Genomic DNA, 20,893 nt, shown 5'->3' on the forward strand with positions numbered 1-20,893 from the left:
GAACTAGTTTATGACATCATTAATGAATGATCACGGTCCTGTTATGAGAAGATTATTAGTGAGATACGAGGAACAATGCTAGCCTTGCGGATGTATGGACTATACAGTTTCTTTACCTGCAAACTGTCAAATATTTTACCAATATGTTGCAGCCATCTTGCTTGCATCAAAACTTTCGCAGCAACCTTGCGCCCCAAGTACATCCTCGGTCTAATGTAATGAAGCATAAAGAGAGTGCTAGGCCAATTTTTGTCTCTCTTTTTTCCCCTCGGTGTAGTGGGGTGAATCATGCGCGCAATTTCAAGGATACATGACAACTTAAGCGAGTTTTATCCTGTGATTGTGATCAATCATACACGAATATGAAACTGACGGTTCAAGAAAAACAAGAAAACCTAAATAAAACAAGTAAGATAAACAAAAAAATACATGAAGGTTGCATACAAAATGATATCACTTTCCATAGATCAGTGCTTATTCTTATGGAAATAGCAGAATCATATATCAGAGAATAAATTTAAATATAGTCGAATGACATCCAAAAGTAAAAAATTACAGCCAAATTTTCAAGGAAATCAAAAATCGCTGACTTGACCTATACAGAGGTTAGGATTTAAGGATCTTTTTTGTTTTTGGTTAGCCTCAGAGGTTTGATTAACAACATATTATATCGAATCGCTTACTAATTGAGGTACTTTTAGAAGCTGTAGAAAATTTTTCAAAACCATGCAAGCCAAAGAAGGACAAAGTATACCACCATCATAAATGTTTTTTTGTTAGATAACTGTGGTTACTAAATTGTCTAAGGTTCACAAATATTAACAATTGACTGCTCTTAGATGAACGCCTCCTTCACCTCTCCTCATCATCGACCCACATTCCCCCTCCCCCACCCAATCCCCTGCTCCACCAGACCACCCACCTGGTTCATAAATTTCGTTGAGAACGTTACTTGACGTCGTCATAAATTCTTCATTGTTTGAGAAAGAAGCATACATACAAAATGACGACGGAAGTATCTTACTGTGTCCATGCAATGGTAGCAGTCAAACTACAGTATTACTGACAGAGGTGACATAGGCCGAAAGGAAATTAGGTTGATGGAGTATATGTGTCGCTTTTGTCTGCATTATATGTTTTAGGTATACCATATACCACAATTAGAGAATTGTATAGTCGCCTGAACATGTTAGCCATTGCCAAAATAGGAACCTAAAATGGACCCACTTAAGTGCTTTTTGGAATGTTATCAAACCTCATCTTGTTTTGTTATTTTTTTACTATTATTATTCTTGAATGTTGAAGAGGATGAAATAAAGCAAATCCTGATGGTTTACAAATCAGAAGGATTGAAGGTGATGTTTAAAGCGTTTTAGAAATTGGCCTTGGTGAAACAATAGGATTCCTCAGCGAGAGCTGGCAGATGGGTTGTGACTTTGATAAAGTTTCACCTCTGTTAGCTCAAAATCTAAACGGTCATGGTGGTTAAATTTCTTAATGCTCCGATGGTCCAAGCCATCAGATATCATATGGTAGATGTAGGACATGTCAGTTGTAAACTTCTATCTATGCTCTAGCGGCCTCGGAAAAGGATAGCATTTTGTGTATACGTCAATAGGAGAGATCAGTGAACCTCTAAGAACGAGATCAATCTTATAAGAGTCATCGATATTACAATATCGAATCCTGATCTCTTACTTTTAGTATTCTTTAAGGAGGGAGGTTCTAAACTGGTGTAAGACTGCCGTGGGATTCTACTTTCTCTATTCGAGCAGTTTTAACTATTGAAAGTTGAGAAAATAAATTTAGTTTATTACTATACTTATATTTTGATTGTCGCCGGAATATACTTTTAACGTTTAACTATGAGATTGAGTTGATATTAAAATAAAATAGACAAGTAAATATGACAAACAGTGAAGAGTCGTATTTTTTATATTTAATATTCTTTCGTGTGCGCGCTACGCAATTTCTAACCCAAACTATAAAATCATGTCAGTTGCCCAAAGAGAGAAAGAAAAAAATGTGACCGATATCTTAATTTATTTTCAACTGATAACATTACATTACACTTTCAGATCGCTTATAAATTCTAAAATCAAAATTTGACTCATGATTTTTTTTCTCAAAAATATGACTTTTCAGTCTCTGGAGAGAGCTGTTCAGTATACGATGGAGTCGGTAATATTAATATTATATCGTTGTTCAAAAAAATATAAAGTGCGATAAAAATAGATAGTAAAATACTGCAGGTAGCAATGGTCTACATAAAAACACTCATTCAGTACGCGAGAGCCAAAAATAGTAATGTCCAGATAGTGCAAAATATTCACATAAAACAAAGCCGACACTAACACCAATACATTGAAAGACTTGAAGAACAATAGCGGCCATCTTCAGTTATTAATTACATGAAAACACATCAGTAAATCGTGTATTTTGTATTGAAACATCGAGTAGAAGCACCTGGTCTATATAGTTCTTTCATTATAAATTAAAAGTATTTGGTTTATAATTCACTTCTACACTAGTATTGGGTTAATAGTACTTTTGCTACAAATACTTGGTTCATAGTTGTATACTAATCAAAATGCAAGTACTTGGTTCTTACATAGTAGTATGATACCCCAAGTACTTAGTTCGTGGTATAGTTGTATGATACCCCAAGTATTTAGTTCGTGGTATAGTTGTATGTTACCCTAGTACTTGGTTCATGGTATAGTTGTATGATACCCCAAGTACTTGGTTCATGGTATAGTTGCATGGTGCCCAAGTACTTGGTTCACGGTATAGTTGTTTGATACCCTAGTACTTGGTTCATGGTATAGTTGTATGATACCCTAGTACTTAGTTCATGGTATGGTTGTTTGATACCCCGAGTACTTAGTTCGTGGTATAGTTGTATGATACCCCAAGTACTTGGTTCATGGTATAGTTGCATGGTGCCCAAGTACTTGGTTCATGGTATAGTTGTTTGATACCCTAGTACTTGGTTCATGGTATAGTTGTATAATACCCCAAGTACATAATTCATGGTATCATTATATAAAACTAAGTACTTGCTTCTTAGCATAGATGTTTGTAAATTAAAAACTAACATAATGTCCTTTAGTTGCGAATAAGAAAAAACACTTGGTTTCTTATTGACGTGAATACAGGAAATAGACAGCAATAGCATAGCAGTGCAAACTCACAATTTACTTCAGAGGGAAGGTTCAACTCTCTACTTATGCAAAAAGACCACGAAGCCAGCAACAACCTTAAACATTTTGAGTACTAAGTTTGACCCTTAACCTCGAAGGTTATACTGCAAGAACAACTTTATAAACACTAACATCTGTGATCAGAAGACAGAGAAAGGATTGGAATGACTTCATTATTCACAATTAGTAAAGAGGTAAGTTGTAGCCAGCTACCATGTACCTCATGATCTTAACACATTGACACATAGCTACCACAGATGGATCCTACACAATATTATCTATGGGATGGAGAGAAATGATAGGGTTTTCTTACCACTTGGTAAAAACTTGTGAAGAGTTCATAACAACAACATACAATCCAAGTTCTATCACTGTATATTAAAACACCTCAGATGAAAATGTGCTAAGCTTTATACATTGCATGAACTATAACCTAACACGCTAGACATCTGTCAATAGGATATGTAGCACTACATACTGGTGTACTGACAGACTCAATTAAGAGTCTTGGAATATTTCCCCATATGGGGAATAACTCAACTTATGAGTTAAGGGATGCATAACATATTTCAGTAATTCCATGGATCATAAAACTTGAAACTATACTACAACTAATAACATTTTATATGCGATATAAAACTACTGATATTATTCGTTATATTATTCTTTAGATTCAATCATACTAATCTGTTCCCTGTTGTGTTCATAGTAATACATGGCTTACTATGCGGGAATAGGGAAGTATGCCAACATGAGCATGAGTGGACTATCAATAAAGTCATTCTTTTAGTTTCCTTAGGCATGTTACTGCTTATTTCTGTTGCACCATGTGTGGATAGATCACTCCCCCAACCATAAGTCATAAGTTGGCTAGATTGCTATCTCTACATCATTTTTATCAGTTGGTTGATGAAGGAAAACAGTAGTTATATTATTCATCTTCAAAACATACATTTTTCCCCACCGCCCCTGTCTGTATGTGTTACTGCTTCACTGAAAAATGATTAAAACGAAAAAAGAAATGTGCATTTATAACAGTACTGTTGTTTCAGTTACCATAGCAACAGTTTTTCAATTATTTACGCAAAGAGCAGGGTCTGCCAGCATAAAAATGATGATCCTTGTTGCCATGGTAACATTACACTTTGTTTTTGTCAACATGGCATGTTGTAATACCAAGATTCAAAACACTGCGAATAATTCCATTGAGAATATGAAATCTTGACTGTCAGAAATACGTTAAGAAATAAACTTAAAAAATCTCTTAAATGAAGTTTTACCTTATGACTATGACCAAAGAAGCTTAAAGAGAAACAAACTTGGTCTAACTAGGTAAGTCAGAGAATTTTAAAACAAAGCTCTTGATGGTACAAAACACAACGTCTCAACCTATTCCCAACCAAGAAAACCCAGAAGGAACCAATCAGTCAAGCCTTATCATGGTTGGGCCTGGGGGTCATGTGCTTCTCAGACTTGTTCCGACTATGGTTAACGAAACTAGTACATATATTTTGCATTTCTTCAACGATTTGCCCATTTTGAGTAATATTATGCTAAGGGATAACCAATAAATGAATCCCTGCTGTTAGCCAAATGATAGCTGCTGTGTGAATAAGAACATATTTACTGCACAACATTTGGACTGTCTTCTTTATTTTGCCATTGAAACTGGGCCAGTTTTTTCTCAAAAAAAAACCTTATCAAATTAGATAATAATTAGGAAAATGTGAAGACATTTTTCCTTCACAAATTTGATAAAATATGCTAGCCAAATTGCAATAAATACGTTTTTGCCCTAGTAAAGTTTGAAAAACTTCCTTCTTTGTTGTTGGAGCACCATTACCCACTAAAGTCAAATTGTGACCACTCTCTCAAAATGCCATTTTCAAATTTACAAAACTCTTAACGGTAACAGCTACAAACTCTTACAATGAAATAAAGAAACATTGATTTGCTATTCTGCGTTACTTTCATGAATTATTTCGCTCATTGTCCCTTGTTTCGAGCAGTTTGACTCAAGTCATTTAACAAGTTGAACTCTATCCATATCTGGTGGAATCTGATCAAAGCATCTCTGAAATCGCAAAGTTGAAGGACAGAACTAAATGACAATGCATACCCCTCCCCTCACCCCCTCCCCCACCCAAAATAGCCATTATCACTGTCTCTAACTAAAACGACATTTTTGCAATGAAAAACGCAAAGTTACTGTAAACAATCCTGCTATTGAATGCTATAGAAAATGAAAATAATGGATTTCAACCTCAGTGCCAAAGAAAACAATTTATCAACGCATGAAAGAAGGTGAATGACATGATAGGCAGGTGAAGGTGCTACAGTACTGTATATACAACATCATAGGCAGAAAAAGAAAGAAACGATTAAGTACTTGAACTAAAACCATGCATGAAACAGCAATAAACAAACATGTACCAATAATAGACAAACAATTAAAATTCATCATATCAAATCATAAAACATCACACTATATTGCTACTGTACCCCTATTCTTTACCCTAATCCCCAGCCTGTGCTTCCTTTGTTCTATTCCCTCTCATCCCCTGCACTGCGCACCCCATCCAATCAATCCTGTTAAATTAGACTTTGTAGCAATTTATGGCTTTGTCCCCTTAAAATTAGCTGCAGTAAAAACGTACATAATGTGGACACATTTGGTAAATTTCAATGCTTGAGAATGTCCTCCAACACCAAACACAAAAAAAAGAGAAGTAAAATGTCCTATTTCTCAACCATGAATTTAAAACTGTAGACAGCAAACACTGATATCATCTTGAATAATAAAGTTATATAAATGAAGGAATTACAAAACTGGGCATTATTCTCATAATCAAAAACATAGAAGATAAAAGTGAGCTTATGTAGTCTGTGGTAATTTAATTTCAGGTCTGCTTTTGTGCATTTTAAAATAAAATTTTAAGGCTTTTTTTTGGTTCAAAAGTTGATAAAGTTACGACAAAAACAGGGCTAAGAATGGTTATCAGTTCGTCTGTATCTGTAATTGAATGCATGATCTGGTTTTTCAGATAAAACTCACAGTTTTTTTCATATCAACAATTACATAGTCAGCATGATTCATGTCTGGTAAAATAACTGAAATTTAAATACATAGTTATCTGAATACAAAATTTCACCGGTGACCCACTGTGGTCCTTCACCGTGATCACAGAACTGTTAGCCGGACAAACGGAGAATGTAACTGTATCAATCAAGTTCCCCCAGAACTGTTACATTCTGCATTGCAAACTAAGGTGGGTCTTTGATCAAATCAAAACATAAATATATATAGAAAATGAACCTTACAAGGTCATGATTTGTTCGGCTTGTGCCGTTAAATATACCTATAGATTTACCTCAAGATTGTTTTAAGTCTTCATCCAGGACTGTGTGGAACAGACAGGTTTAATTAATACTACAACTCATCATTAACAGCAATCAGTACTATCAAGTCACCATTTAAGGCTAATAAAGGGATATTATTTCTGTCTTTTAGACTTCCCGTCGTTCTATCTAAAGTATACAACATAAGATCGAGATCATGTAGCTGATATTTGATATCCATCTTGCTTTAAAGAGGTACAAATCTTTTCCATCATTGGTCTATGTGATACAGATTAATGTCATGAACACCTTCCCATTACACAGCTATTAAGAGAACTCTTCTCCTATCTGGATGATATCACAGATTCAATATTTCTTTTTCACACAAGACTGGAGGCTTGATCAAGTCTAAAAATGACATCATTGAGCCATATGTGCTTCATGTTTCTAATATTGCACTTTATTTACTTAAATGGTTATTTTCTGTCATGGCGAAGGGTTCAAAGTGCAAGAAATACTGAATCTAAACTATTGAATCTCTTAACATGACCTAATGTTGTCATTGTTTCCAGTGTCAAAAATGTTAACATTCCACCTCGAAAATATCAAAAAGGTCAACAAAGAAATAGGAAAAATGTACAGATCCTTGTGATAGCTGTTTGGGGGTGTGTGGTACTTTACAAAGTAGCCAGTCGTATAAGCTAAAGATGATGGTTAAATTTTTGTCTCATTTCCAGGACAAATGTGGGTTAATTTGAACATATTACAAATTGATAAAAAGCAATCATTACATTTTCTTATTCCATAAGAAACACCAGAGTGTATTTTTTCTTCAAAGCAACCAGCTACTTTTTTCAACCAAGTGTCAAACTAATTTTTCCCCCTCATCTACAAATGGAGGCTTCGTTGGAACAATAATGAAAGAAGACAAAGCTAACATAACAATATATCTGCAGTTGTCTTTTTACAAGTAGATAGAGGCGTTGTTATTACATCCTGTCCAATAAAATTCTTCCTCTGTACCCTGCATAATTAACCAATGTGGGTGGGTGGGTAGGTGTCACTATAAAGCCATCTGGACTTCTAAGAAATGGAACATATCTGCTTTTGCACATGGCAACTTTCTTTTTGAAGTGTTTTCATCTGTGCACTACAAACACTCTTGTGGATGTAAAATGGCCTTTAACAAAACCATACCTATGTCTATGAATACGGATCAAGGGCAGTAAACCACAGAGAATAGTGTGTTTAAGATACTTATGACACAGGTCATATACAGGTTATGAAAACCGAAACATATGAAGTTGGATTATTCACTAAAAATCTTGACAGGGAGAGGGGGGGGGGGGTTCTCAATTAATTTGATAGGACAGTCAGAGCCAAAAAAAAAATTGATAGGAGAAATAATATCAGATAATATCACAATCTCACCATAACCTAGCTTCAAGCAATGTAATTTCCAGGCTGCTCAAGCCAAGGTCTGTAAGGGCCCAATTAATTATTTTTTTTGGCTTTTCATGGCTGGATTTGGACATATATAAGGGCTGACCAGCAATGAGGCCAGATGGAAAAGGTGAAACTTGTTTTTACTGTTGTGGAGATGCTCACTAATAGTCACTAAAGTTTGTTTTCAAACATTCCTTTGCAAAGATTTCAATTTTTTACCTTGTATGAATAATACCTACCAAATACCCTGAATCTGATTAGCACAAACTACAAACAATTTAGATCAAATAAATTGTTTTTGGAACATTTCCTGTTGAACATAACATTACAAACACATATAGAAAAGTTAAAAGTCAGCACCCCAAAACATAATTGTTGTATAGGAAGGGAGACCAAAATTGCACAAAGGTTATGTTAAACTGAGGCATAGCGTTGAATGTTTTACGATAAAAAAATTTTTTTAAATGAGGAATCAATATTAATTTCTGAGTGGCATTATTTAGTAACTGACCATGCAGAAATATTCCACTAATTGTAGCTATATCTTATTGATATATATATACATATATAAATATATATATATATATATATATATATATATATATATATATATATATGTTTTTTTATAAGGTACCCTGTAATGCGTAATATAATGTATGGGCTGGCAGGTCAGAATTACACAAATTGTAACTAAACCAAATCACAAGATAAGAGTAAGTCAGTTGGTCCTTTGATAAAGATCTCGCTGTGATATCAATGTCTGTATAATTTATGTAGTAGTGTACATACACCAGGTTCTTAATTGCTGAGATCTGGCCAACACCATTTTCCACACTGCAAGGAGAAAATGCACTTGCAAAGAATGCTTTCATTTTAGCTGTTATCACCTAATCCTTACTGTCCCTATCATGGTGATTGGGAATCACACTCATTGCCCAATCAGGAATGCCGTGCAGCATAATCAGTCACTAAAAACTTGGGCTCAATTTGGTCTAAATTTCAGCCACTTATTAATGACTGTTTATTATCTGTCTTACCCAATCTTTTTATAAATTTTCAAAACTTACTTTAAATGAGATATTTTGTTTACTTTATGTAACTTTCCTTCATATTTATTACATTAGGCAACTAGCCATTTACAGACTGTTCTCACCTTACCCATATTAAACGAAAAAAACCCAGATGTTTGTGCAAACGTTTCTTTCCTCACAAATGTCTCGTCTTTGTTCACATCGAAGCCGATAACTTCTCTGCTAACCACTGCTCCATTTTCTCGGCTGACCACTTCACAAATTCAACGTTGACTTCTAACTGTTCGGTAGCCTGTAGTATCGCCGTTTGCAAACCGAGTGGGACAGATTCGTACTTAGTGTTCAGAAACTCGAGCACCTAGAAGAGGGAAAAGAAAAGAGCAGAAAAGGCCTGTTTCTTAGTTCTAACATCTCACCACAAAAGGACGACATTAATGAGACAGCCAAAAAGCTGTTAACACACTGTTGTACTATTGCAAACAAAATCTATGTGTGCTTGAAAATATATAAACCTGATAGGGCCTGACATTTCAACCTTGCAGGAGCATTTCCTCCAAAGAGGCAGATCAAGAAAAAGCAAAACAGAGAAAAAGATTGAAGTAGACAGATGGGACAGATGTGTAATAATCGGCAAATTGAGCAATCGAATAGAAGTGAGCTAGACAAAATATAAACAGACAGCGACACCAAAAATGCAGCCATAAGAGGAAAAGAGCTGTTAGGAGATGACACTTTATCAAAAAGTAACAAAGAAGGAATATATCGCATTTCAGCAGGGTGAGGGATGGGCAGACAAAATGGTCGACAGGGTTGACATTTAACACGACAGACGGACAGACGGAAGCAAACAAAGACTTTTTTGCTAACATCAGTAATATGATAGTTAACGACTTACATGAAAAGACTGTACTTCTCCAGAAATCCAGCTCGTCATCTTGGGTACCAGCCTAGTCAGAGCAAACAAGTCAGAACCATACCTGCAGAAATAAGAAATTGTAATAATAACGGAGCTGATATAGACAGAGAGCAAAACAGAGGAATCATACCATACATATTATTATTCCCTGAATATAGCAAATTTGCTAGTATACAGTTGCATCAGTGATGTACGGTCTACAATGGGATATGTCCATTTTGTGTCTACTTTATTGCATAAAACTTCATCATGGGAGTTATAAAAACAACAAATAGGAGGAGAGTATAATATTAAAAATACCAATGTGAGGATTCTAACTAACTTGACCCTACCAACTAAATAAAACGAAAAACAAACAAAATAAACAGACAAAGAGACAGACAAGTTCACAGAAGGATGCAAAATATCTCTGAGAGGTGAAAGATAAAGTGAGCAACATTATAAAGGACCTACTTTTCAGCCAACTGATCCCAATTTTCCATCACAAAGTTGGTAGCAATGTTTGCCCCCACAGGATTCTCAAAGATGTACTGTATGGTGCTAATACCATCTTGGGAGCGAATATATCGGTTCTCCAAGCACTCAAAGAGAAGCCTGTCAAGATACAGGAAAATAAAAATGATGTTTTCAGTATGTGCTGTCGTCGATTCATCTCTGCATGACAAATTTTAATTAGGAGCACAATGAAGAATAATTAACACATCACAGGAACGAAAATAAACAAAAAAACAACAAATTAAATCAAAGTAGTAGTGGCTTGTGTTATCGCTAGGTATATATATGGTTGCTGCAGTTGAAGGAATGGACCCTAGCATATCTACTAGATTTTGAGATCCATATCTGGTCAGCCACTGTGAGGTGAGTTTTCCATTCATGGATAGTTCATAACGAACAGAACGAGGCTTCCAGACTGTCGTCATAGACTGTCACCTGCAGACTCTCACCTGCGCTCTCACCTGCAGGCAGTACTCACCTGCAGGCTATACACCTTTAATACTGCTTGCATTACCATTCTGACAGTTTAGGTTTACAGCAACAACTACCTTCTAGACTGAGACAATAAATCATTTACCACTGGACAGAATTTTCTCAGCTTTATCTACTTGAAATGAACCCTACTTACCCCTCCCCCATACACACCCTTCCTGAAAAATAAATAGGACACAGGTATTTAATTTCATTGTATAGTTATACTCTCAGATCAAAAACGGATCCAATCCAAGGATGGGGGAGAGAAGGGGAGGGGGGAGGTAAAAAGTTTCAACTTGTAAGATATTACAGGTATGGAATCATTTAAATTATGCTTTATTCATATTACATTGTCAACTTCTAATCAAAATTCAATCAATCAATAAATAAAAGTCTTGGAATCCCAATGAGTTTTCTTACCATGTTAATATAGCTGGGTCCCTGGTGCAGGTGACTGCCCTTAACAGGACGTACTTTTCACTAGCAATTTTATTACTCTTAAACTGTTCCCACACAAAGTTCCAATCCTCTTCCCGTCCGGTCCTCACTCCACCGCACTTCATAATGGGAGCTAAATTGACACCGACAGTACTGCCAAACAAAATGAGGAAAAAACAATGAAATATAGGGCCACATGAAGGTGTATGCAGGGTAGCAACAGAGTAATCGGACAGGACCGGGGCGCCCAGAGCAATAAGGGCGATCACTAGCTTTCTTTGAACAGGTCACTTGGAAAATTGACACTTTTTCGTTTGTTCTGGTGGACAAAGGAGGAAGGCAGAAGATAAAATCAGTTCGGCTTTAAATACGACGAGCTTCAGATTGGCTGCTACCCGATTTCTGTCTGCGTTCATTGTAGGACCAACGGCATGAAATCCTATGGCCATGTCAACTTCTATCCATTGTTGTTGCCTGCAGATCCTGAAATGTCTTTCAGTTTTGGCAGATGGAATTGAATGTTGGCTCCTCAACATCCACCCCCCCCCCACACCCACCTACCCCAGGCTTTGTTACTGTATATAAAATGTCATGGTCGATGTATGTAATGAAAGTAGCAGAATAATTTAACCCTTGTCTTACCTACTACCATTTTTATACGCAACAAAGTTATCAGCTGCCCACTTCAAGGTTTCAGGGTGGCCGTTATTCAAGAGGAAATCAACCAGTCTTCCCCGAAGTATTCTGAAAATGAGAGGTATATACTACACTGTTTAGTGTAAGAGTCACAGGGACTGGCCTTGAAAAAAAACTGATAAATATATATATATAAAAATATAACATCACATAGGCAGACCAGCATAAAAGATTGGTGTTTTATGCACATTCTCAAAGGAAAACACAGTATCTGGACTACAGGCATGAAAGCTGGAGGGAGTGGGGGGGGTTGGAGTGTCAGGAGGGGAATTCAATTTCCCTTCAGGGTCTACTTGATCTTTGATCCAATATTTATGACATGCACCACAGATAATATAAGGGGTACATACAAGTTACTCTTGGAATCAAGTAACTGTTGGAATCAAGTTGGTTGGAATCAAGTTACTAATGGAATCAATTTTTTCTTGGAATCAAGTTAGTGTTGGGATCAAGTTTGTTGGAATCAAGTTTTCATCCCATGAACTTAGTTTGAGTCAGGGTAAGTTTGGAATATATGATACTTGAGGTTGGGAATCAATGATCGTCAGTACTCTTAGTGTGAACAACCAGAAACCAAGCTTTACGTAACGTTATCAAAAACTTGTCAACAAAAAGAAAAGAAAAAAAAAGTGGGGCAACATGACTGAAAAGGGTAATACATGTTTGTTAAACTTTCAAATTTGCAATGACATTAGAAACCATAATTGTTACTTTTTTTGGCAGTATCAATAGTATCATCTCAACAGAGTTTATGAAACAATTCTATCCAGCAATAATGTTACTGAGAGGGCCCACTTTACACTCTTGATATACTTGCAACTTTGATACACACAAAATACCGGGGGGGGGGGGAGATTTGGAGGGGGGAAGAGTTTAAAATGATTTGCCTTAATTTCAAAGTAAACCCGTTTCTGTTTGACAGTTCAATGGTTACAAGGAGACAAATTTGAACATAGTTTTGAAACATGCATATTTGGTGATCAGATTAAAGCAACCAAAGATATCTAACACCATTGTTTAAACACAAAGGCCTTTGATACCATTTTCTGCTAGAATAACTCCAATGGCTTATAAAACTGTGTTTATTTAAATATGTTTATATCTTTGTTACTTTTAGGTCACTAAGGAATCATTCTTACATTAGTTTGAGACCATACAATTGTCAGATATTTCAGTACTGGCCAGGGTCGGGGGGTGGAGGTGGGGGGGTGGTGGGGGGCGATGACAATAAATGGTGCAGACATTCTCTCCAGGTCATTCACCTTCCTAATTAATTACCTGAATTAAATTACCCTGGGTTGTGGATACTTACTTCTTCAGGTGGTCCCCTGTATCCTCCATTGTCAAGTCAGTCATCGCCTGACTCAGGACACCCTCCAAATAAATCTGTAAAACGACAATCTTAGACTTTTACGACTCAGTATTATTGTTGATCTCTGCACAACATACTTCAGAGTGAATGGGAATGCAAGTAACTATCCATCTATAATCACAAACAGGTCAAAGCCCTGATGGGGATATGTTAATCAAACAAGGCTGAGTTCAATTAATTCCTTTGACTTTTCTTTACCCAGAATATTTTACAATTTTACAACATTTCAAAACCCACAATGATCTATTGATAAATCCATGGTCTGTTAAAGCATATTTGCCCATAGACTGTAGTCATTTATGTTTTCTGACTGTGAGACAATTGGCCATTGTCTTGATTGCATGTGTAGTATCTATGATAGTTTGTTTTGGTTATATTGTTGTGATACATTGTTTGCATTCATTCAAGTAATGCATGTTTCACCACTTTCAGATAACCACTCCCCTACCCCCCCCCCCCCTCCTTGTTGCTCCATGTAGATTCTCTACTAACATAAAGTACCTTTGGCAAAGTAAACACAGCTGTTGAAGTATTCATATGGTTTCACTAGACACCACAGAATGCAACAACATAATTTCAGTATTCGATGAACTGTCTGCTCAACCATTTGACTTTATTCAAAAGTTAATCTCATTCTTGTTGCCCATTTTAGAGTTAATCTCATTCTTGTTGCCCATTTTAGAGTTAATCTCATTCTTGTTGCCCATTTTAGAGGGTTGTTTTGGTCGCAGACAATGAAACTATAATGTGAAAGAGGACACTGTGCTACAGTGTTGTTAGTTGTAAAAACCCATTTCAATGTTTTGTTGCTAACTCTAAATATGGTCATTTGGATTATTAACTTCTTTGACCGGTTAAAACCGTTCCTTACTCCAGAAAGTGACTCATACATAGTAGATGGTCTGTGATGGCATCATGGTAAAAGTTCTTCAAATGCATTAATTAATTAATCAAAATGTGGTTCATTGAAAACATTTTGTTTAGTTGCCAACTTTCTTTTATTAAGAATTTCACTATTAGATAAATATATTCTGGGAAATTTATTTCCATCGGCAGAAATATATTAAATACAAATATCTTAAACACAAGTCATTCATCTGCTTGTACGAAAGGCGTAAGAAAAATCTCTCACTTACTGTAAAGTTGTCATAAAGTTTATGGAATTGAAGCACCCCTCGGATGTAAATGAGATTATCCAGGGTTGTGACAAACGGCACATAATGCCTTTCATGTTTGAGATAATCAATCATCTCAAATGGAACTTCCAAATCAACTTTCTGAGCCCTGATAAGTGAAAAATATCAAAACAAATATGAGAATGAAAGTTTAAATTTCACTAAGACCAATTTCATAACTTCAAGATGCTGGCCTCAATATTTGGGCTTTTTACTTGCTAAATGCAAATGGAGTTTTTGTCATTTGTCAGTAGAAGAATAAGGCGCTGGCAATTTTCAGCAAATAGATGTTAATTAGACTTGGTAAGTCTGTTAACGATCTTCAGTAAAACAGTTGACATGATTGGGTATACAACATAAGCCCTGTGTTACTACTGTATATTATCAGCAAATATTGTTACGCTGTTCACATAAACCTGTACAGACACGGTGTAGGACTCTACTCCAAGAAAATGATAGTGAGATCTGGATTTCTGTTTATTGCAATTTTTAATACACAGTTAAAATTGTGACCCTTAATGACTGTTGATCATGTGAAAGATGGTTTGATAATCCAGTTCCAGATTACCAGCACTGACGCTCTGAAAGCCTGTACCATGATTCCTGAAAAGTACATACTTCCACGCTCAAAATTTTAATGTTTGTATCGACAGGCTACACAGAAGTTCATAAACTCATTTCATTAAAACTATCATGATTTGAGAGCTGTTGTATCTTAAAATCTATCTTTAATATCACACAATATTTCCGGATGCATTCTTTGAATTCACCTGCAAATTCAAATGAAGCAGAACCGCCGCTACTTGCCTAAACAGGTGGAAAGCATCGTCAATGATGCTAGCCCTGTCAGCTGGTTGCATCTTGCCGTGATCCGTGAGTAAGACAGTGGTTAACGCCTTCCAGTTATCTGCGTTGTAGTTGACACGATAGAATCCAGACTGGTTAACATTTCCTTTGATCCAGCCAATATCGGAGGGAACGTCAAAAACAGCATCTGGAAGTCAAGTGAGATTAACAACAGTGCTGACAGAGGCCAATTTTATCTTGTTTTGTAAAATACTTTAAATGGTCTTGGTTACCTATGGGCGAGCAGATAAGTGACGATATGCCTCGCTTGAAATACCACATTCGAGTGATATAGAGCCAGTGGCAAAACTGTTTGGGCATTTTTATAAATGCATAATTAGCACTACCAATAAAATGAATTGGTTGATATCTTCAGAACAGATGAGTCTGAAAATTATCCTTCTACAAAGTTGTTTACAGAAAGTTAATCGGCAATGCAATAGTATTTTCAAAAAGACTGATGAACAAATATTCCAAGTTTTTAATGAGAGGTCAGAAATGGAGATAATGAAAGGTATCAACTAAAAATTTGAGGACAAGATGGATGGATGGAGAAATCCTGAGAAGTGTAAGATACACATGTAAAAAAAAAAGGACATAGCATAGTTATATTGACGTAAATAACACATAACCCATCCAAACAATTTATCGCTCTTTGAAAAGTATTTTAATTTTTCTGATTTCATATTCTCTGCACTGTGTTTCTAATACTCTGCTAGTACTAACATGGCATGACTGTCCTACACTTATGAACAAGTATGACATACCCTGATTAGATTCATATACACGGCAATGTAAGCAATAATTTCCTTTTACTATGAGTGTAAAATGTTTTCTTAAAAGGAAGCTCAGATGACATGAGTATGTATACAGGACACATAGATGAGCTCATATGTGACATAAATGTCAGCTAAAGTAACAAATGTTGCAAGCTCATGAGCACATTAAATTTGTCATGGATATGATATATATATGGATAATACTTTTGCCACACATGAAGTTGGTTTTGAGACCTACTGTATGGTTTGCTTATAATGACATATGGGTTAATCCATGACTGAATGTAGGACATGTAGTGAGCTTAGTATGACCAAAATGCCAGCTTTTGTAACAAATATTAGTACTATTGTCCTCAGCTATGGCCAACTCGACCATTTTGCCTATTTTGCCTACTCGACCATTTTGCCATGCAATACCGGATAATTTATTCCCTGTCAGGACATAATTGGTAAGGTATCACAAATGCTATGCCAAAGGGTCAAATTGCTATACAAGTCTAAAGATGTGTAGCAGTTTGTACACACAGAGGCACCACAAAAAAAAAGCGCGTTCAAAGCTTTTGTACAATATCTGAATGCTAAGTTACATCCCTGAGCATTCTTCTAGATATGTCAGAGAACTGCTGTCCTGTGTTACCAGCCCTATGGAACACCCCTCAACTATATTTGGGGTAAATATGATATAATGTGAATGCTAAATGGTACGAATTCTGTGCAGATTCTGATAGGAGTGAAGTCATGGAAGCTAATATGAATGCATAAGAATATATTATAAGTACCAATTATCCATCACTAAAAGCACAGGTTTCAGTGTTAAAGCAAAATCTGAGGAAAAAAAACACACACACAAAGGAGGACATCCAGGAATAGTCTTTATTCTTTAGATCCTCTTAAAATAAAACAAAAATTGAATAGGAATGACAAATCAGCATTCTTTCGATAATTTTTAGTCATTTTACCTGATTCGATTCGTCAATCGGTTATAAGACAAAAAGGTCGCGTAAAACAAAACCCTCTTTAAATGCATATTCAACAGCTCTAGAAGTGGTTTCAGCTAAATACCTCATATGTCATGTCCATTTTGAGATATCTTGCACCCGCTTTAATCAAAATTGATATTAAATACATTACGGGGTAGGCATGTTAATTTGGTCCATTTAAAAAGTAAACTGGAAAAATTAAAGAAGGTTTCACAGATTTTGATCGCTGTAGGTGCGGCATGATTTGTGATTCCCACCAGAATCAAACCAGACAAGAAGAACTCCTACAGTGGTATCTACGTATAACTAGCAAAATATTCACCAAAGTTTTACATGTTGATTTATCTGCTTTTACAAAGCTTAGGCTTCACATAAAAAAATGTTCCAAGACATTCACACTCTGCCATAATTATGATTGCAATTAATATTATTATTATATTACCTTCATCGGGAGACACCAGGATGGAGCCGCTTTGTGTGTTTGGACCTGTATAGTACGTGTATGTGAGAGGAATCTTCCATTTATAGCTGAAGGGGTAAGGTAAAAGTTACGTACAGTTGGAACGTTTCGACATCCATGACAAGAAAAGCCAAATTGTTTGCAATCAGCGAGAGGCATTGGATATTACATCTTTTCTCTATATTTCAGATCTCATAAAAAAGTTGTTTGTCGATGAAAATAAATGTTTGGAGCTTTCATGCAAGGTAGATTTTCAACATCAGTACACCAGCCACTCGGATCATTTTCAACCAATCACTGGCAGGCTCTTCAGCCAAACCAAATGTGTGTCTCTATCAGAACTTCCAACCTTTGTAGTAACAAAATATGGCAAGTCTTAGAGCAGTCCTTGAACCACCCTAGAATGGCTAAAACCAGTTACTCCGTATCGTTCTGATGCATCACCATGTTAACTGGAAGCGGTTGTTATTGCCCCATCTGCTGATTGCCAAAATTGGTTGAATTTGTTTTTTTTCTTAATTCAAGTGACAACATTTTCATATTACCACAATGACTAGCATGTACCTCAAAAACTGTGAGTATTACCTAACTATTAGCCTGTGAGGAATTACATGATGGAAACTGTTATAAACTAAAATTACTGACATAGTTAGCTGCCATCAGAACCTATCTCCCTAAATGATACTGTACAGATAATAGTTGGGCTAAAATAACTTCTAACTTTGGATACTTGCTGTCGACCACTCATAAAAACCAGACAGCATAAATTAAAGCGAGGATGAAATATGTCAGAAGTCACTGAAAAGAAAAATTGTTATCACAAGTAATCATACTCACTTAAATTTTGATGTGTAAGCATCGGTTGGTGCACCTGAAGGATAGATGAGAAACTGTTCTTGGGTCACATGTATCTTCCCTTTGTCCTTCTTAAAGGTAACTAGAGGGTATCCCATCTGAAGTGTCCAGTAATCCATCAAATCTTTCACATCGACCTATGGGAGGATTATACGAAACATGCATCTCCCACACGTGGTATGTATTTATCACTCTAATATGTGTATTAAAGACTACAAGGGTAGCACACATCAAACAGCTGATCATACCTCGGTAACATGTCATTTGGAAAACTTGTAAATCTTAAAGCTAAAAATGCTCAGGCCAGTGGCCTAGGAAGGTACTTTTGAGTGGGGGGGGCTGAAGACTGATGGCCGGCCTGGGGGAGGGTCTAAGGGGAGGGGGTGTCCCATTTCCCATTTCCAGGTGGCATCAGATGCAATTTGGTGCAATATAGCACACTTCAACACCCACTCCATTTTGTAAATAATTTTGCATTTTCACCTGGCCTTAGATGCAATTTGGTGCTCCAAATGAGATTTTTTTCTCATTTGGAAATGAAAAAGGGGTTTACTGACTTGCGAAGCGGGGGGGGGGGCGGAATAATACTTCTGTCCGTGCCCCACATTTTTCACTGGGGGGCTGATGCCCCACCCACCCCCCAGTTCCCACGCCCTTGGCTCAGGCTAATGAATGGATTCATACCATAATCCAGCATCATACATGTAGGGACTAACATAACCAAGAGTACAGACGTTAACTTGCCATGCCACTTTCAAAGTTTAAACTATGAAGACATTTCCTCCAAAAAATTGTACACAAAAGGGAGTTACCTTCATCTGTTGCCCTTTAAACTCCACAGCACAGCACATGCATGCAGGCAACTACGAGGCCCCCCCTGCTTAAGGAACTTGCCAAACATTGGGGTGGGGGTTCAATGCCAAATACACTAAAGAGACTATGAGTGGGTTATTCACTATAATGGGTTGTGTGTTCAATGTCAAATACACTAATGAGACTATATGAGTGGGTTTTTCAATATAATGGGTGGTGGATTCAATGCCAAATACACTATAGGGACTATGAGTGGGTTATTCACTATAATGGTGTACTGTTCTTAAAATTGTAACATTTATATGAGTTACCATCTTGGGTGTTTACACACCGAGCTACTCTGTGTTATCAATGTACTTGTACAATCAACTCCCATTGTTGGATAACAGTCTGCACCCCAGGTAAGGAACAAGGTTGCATATGGATGATGGGTTAATAGTTGTGGTGCTGCTGGTGGGAAGCCAAGCAGCAAAACCCATCTGGAAGGTTCACTTTCAGTACAGGCTTTCTATTCTACCCGTTGGACAACAATTGTCACATTTCTGCCTTTTATAAGAATGAGGCAGGCTGGTTGGTTATCTATTGTATATTTCTATAAATTGAGGAGAAATAAACAATGTGTCTAACAAAGTTGTAGTGGACGACTATCACGATCCTACCTCTTTATCGTTAGCCTCAGAAGCTTCCCTCAATGCCTCCCAGAGATCACTTGTTTGGGTGTTGTTGTAAGCATGCCGTTTCAGGTATATTTGAAGGCCCTTCTCAAACACATCTTGACCAAGATAGTCATGTATCATTCTTATCACAGCTGCACCCTGAGGGGAAACACAGATATTGAAACAAAAAATGTTGTAACATGAGAACAAACCTTAATAGATAATTCACACTCAGCAATAAATAAAAAGAAAAGACACAAGCTTGGCTTTTACAACATAGTATGCTATTATTGAAAAATCTAAAATAGTAAAGTTCATAATATGATATTTTACACTTGCTTTAGGTATTTAGGAGATTTATTTATCATTGTAAAGATCTTCATCCTATTACATGACGGTTGGGTTTGCTTCACCTTTAAGGGGACTTCAACACATTCAGGTACCCCCAGTCACAATCAAATAGTGAGAAATCACCTTTTACACCTGTAGCAACTCCCACAAACCCCCCCCCCCCCCAAAAAAAAAAAAATCTGAGTCACATGCTGGAACCTCATTTTCACCAAGTTATGCGAGAACTCACATATCTCACTTGTAGGAAAGCATAAAAGTACGATGCAAGAATTTAGCATATATAATACAATCACACTCCCTTCCAACTATGCCAGAGCTTGTGAACATGTATAGGTCTTAAATGCAAGAACCACCCTTCATATCCAAACTACAGGAATCTAACTCCCATCCAACTATGCCAGAACTCACATATCACACATGCAGGTAACATCAAACTATGCAAGCATTGTCATATAAAACATGCAGGAATCACACTCCCTTCCAACTATGCCAGAACTTGTGAACATACTGTATATGCCTTAAATGCAAGAACCATCCTTCCACTTACATTGCAGGAACTCTCATCATG

At 36.5% G+C, this 20,893-nt stretch overlaps 2 protein-coding genes across 6 annotated transcripts in view; one reads left to right on the top strand and one right to left on the bottom strand.

The window, feature by feature from the left end:
* LOC139966453 (complex III assembly factor LYRM7-like) overlaps positions 1 to 20,893 on the top strand; it is a 71,619-nt gene that overhangs the window by 19,531 nt on the left and 31,195 nt on the right. The window contains exon 1 of one of the 2 annotated variants that reach the window (XM_071969466.1): positions 18,650 to 18,682. The exons of the other annotated variant lie outside the window; for it this stretch is intronic. Within the exon in view, the coding sequence (XP_071825567.1) occupies positions 18,665 to 18,682 (18 nt within the window). The 5' untranslated portion in view covers positions 18,650 to 18,664. Of the gene's footprint in view, positions 1 to 18,649; positions 18,683 to 20,893 lie in introns of those variants that run through there. 2 annotated transcript variants of the gene reach the window in all.
* Positions 1,925 to 20,893, bottom strand: part of LOC139966444 (aminopeptidase Ey-like) — a 33,950-nt gene continuing 14,981 nt past the window's right edge. For all 4 annotated transcript variants that reach the window (XM_071969449.1, XM_071969447.1, XM_071969448.1 and 1 more), the window contains exons 8-18: positions 19,978 to 20,133; positions 18,488 to 18,642; positions 17,633 to 17,718; positions 15,393 to 15,579; positions 14,547 to 14,694; positions 13,351 to 13,424; positions 11,985 to 12,086; positions 11,325 to 11,495; positions 10,389 to 10,529; positions 9,915 to 9,996; positions 1,925 to 9,377 (exon numbers count right to left, since the gene is read on the bottom strand). In XM_071969449.1, coding sequence (XP_071825550.1) covers positions 9,216 to 9,377; positions 9,915 to 9,996; positions 10,389 to 10,529; positions 11,325 to 11,495; positions 11,985 to 12,086; positions 13,351 to 13,424; positions 14,547 to 14,694; positions 15,393 to 15,579; positions 17,633 to 17,718; positions 18,488 to 18,642; positions 19,978 to 20,133 — 1,464 coding nt within the window. In that variant the 3' untranslated portion in view covers positions 1,925 to 9,215. The remainder of the gene's footprint in view (positions 9,378 to 9,914; positions 9,997 to 10,388; positions 10,530 to 11,324; positions 11,496 to 11,984; positions 12,087 to 13,350; positions 13,425 to 14,546; positions 14,695 to 15,392; positions 15,580 to 17,632; positions 17,719 to 18,487; positions 18,643 to 19,977; positions 20,134 to 20,893) is intronic.

The sequence above is a fragment of the Apostichopus japonicus genome, chromosome 4 (genome assembly GCF_037975245.1).
Source record: "Apostichopus japonicus isolate 1M-3 chromosome 4, ASM3797524v1, whole genome shotgun sequence".
In the NCBI taxonomy this organism is placed as follows: domain Eukaryota; kingdom Metazoa; phylum Echinodermata; class Holothuroidea; order Aspidochirotida; family Stichopodidae; genus Apostichopus; species Apostichopus japonicus.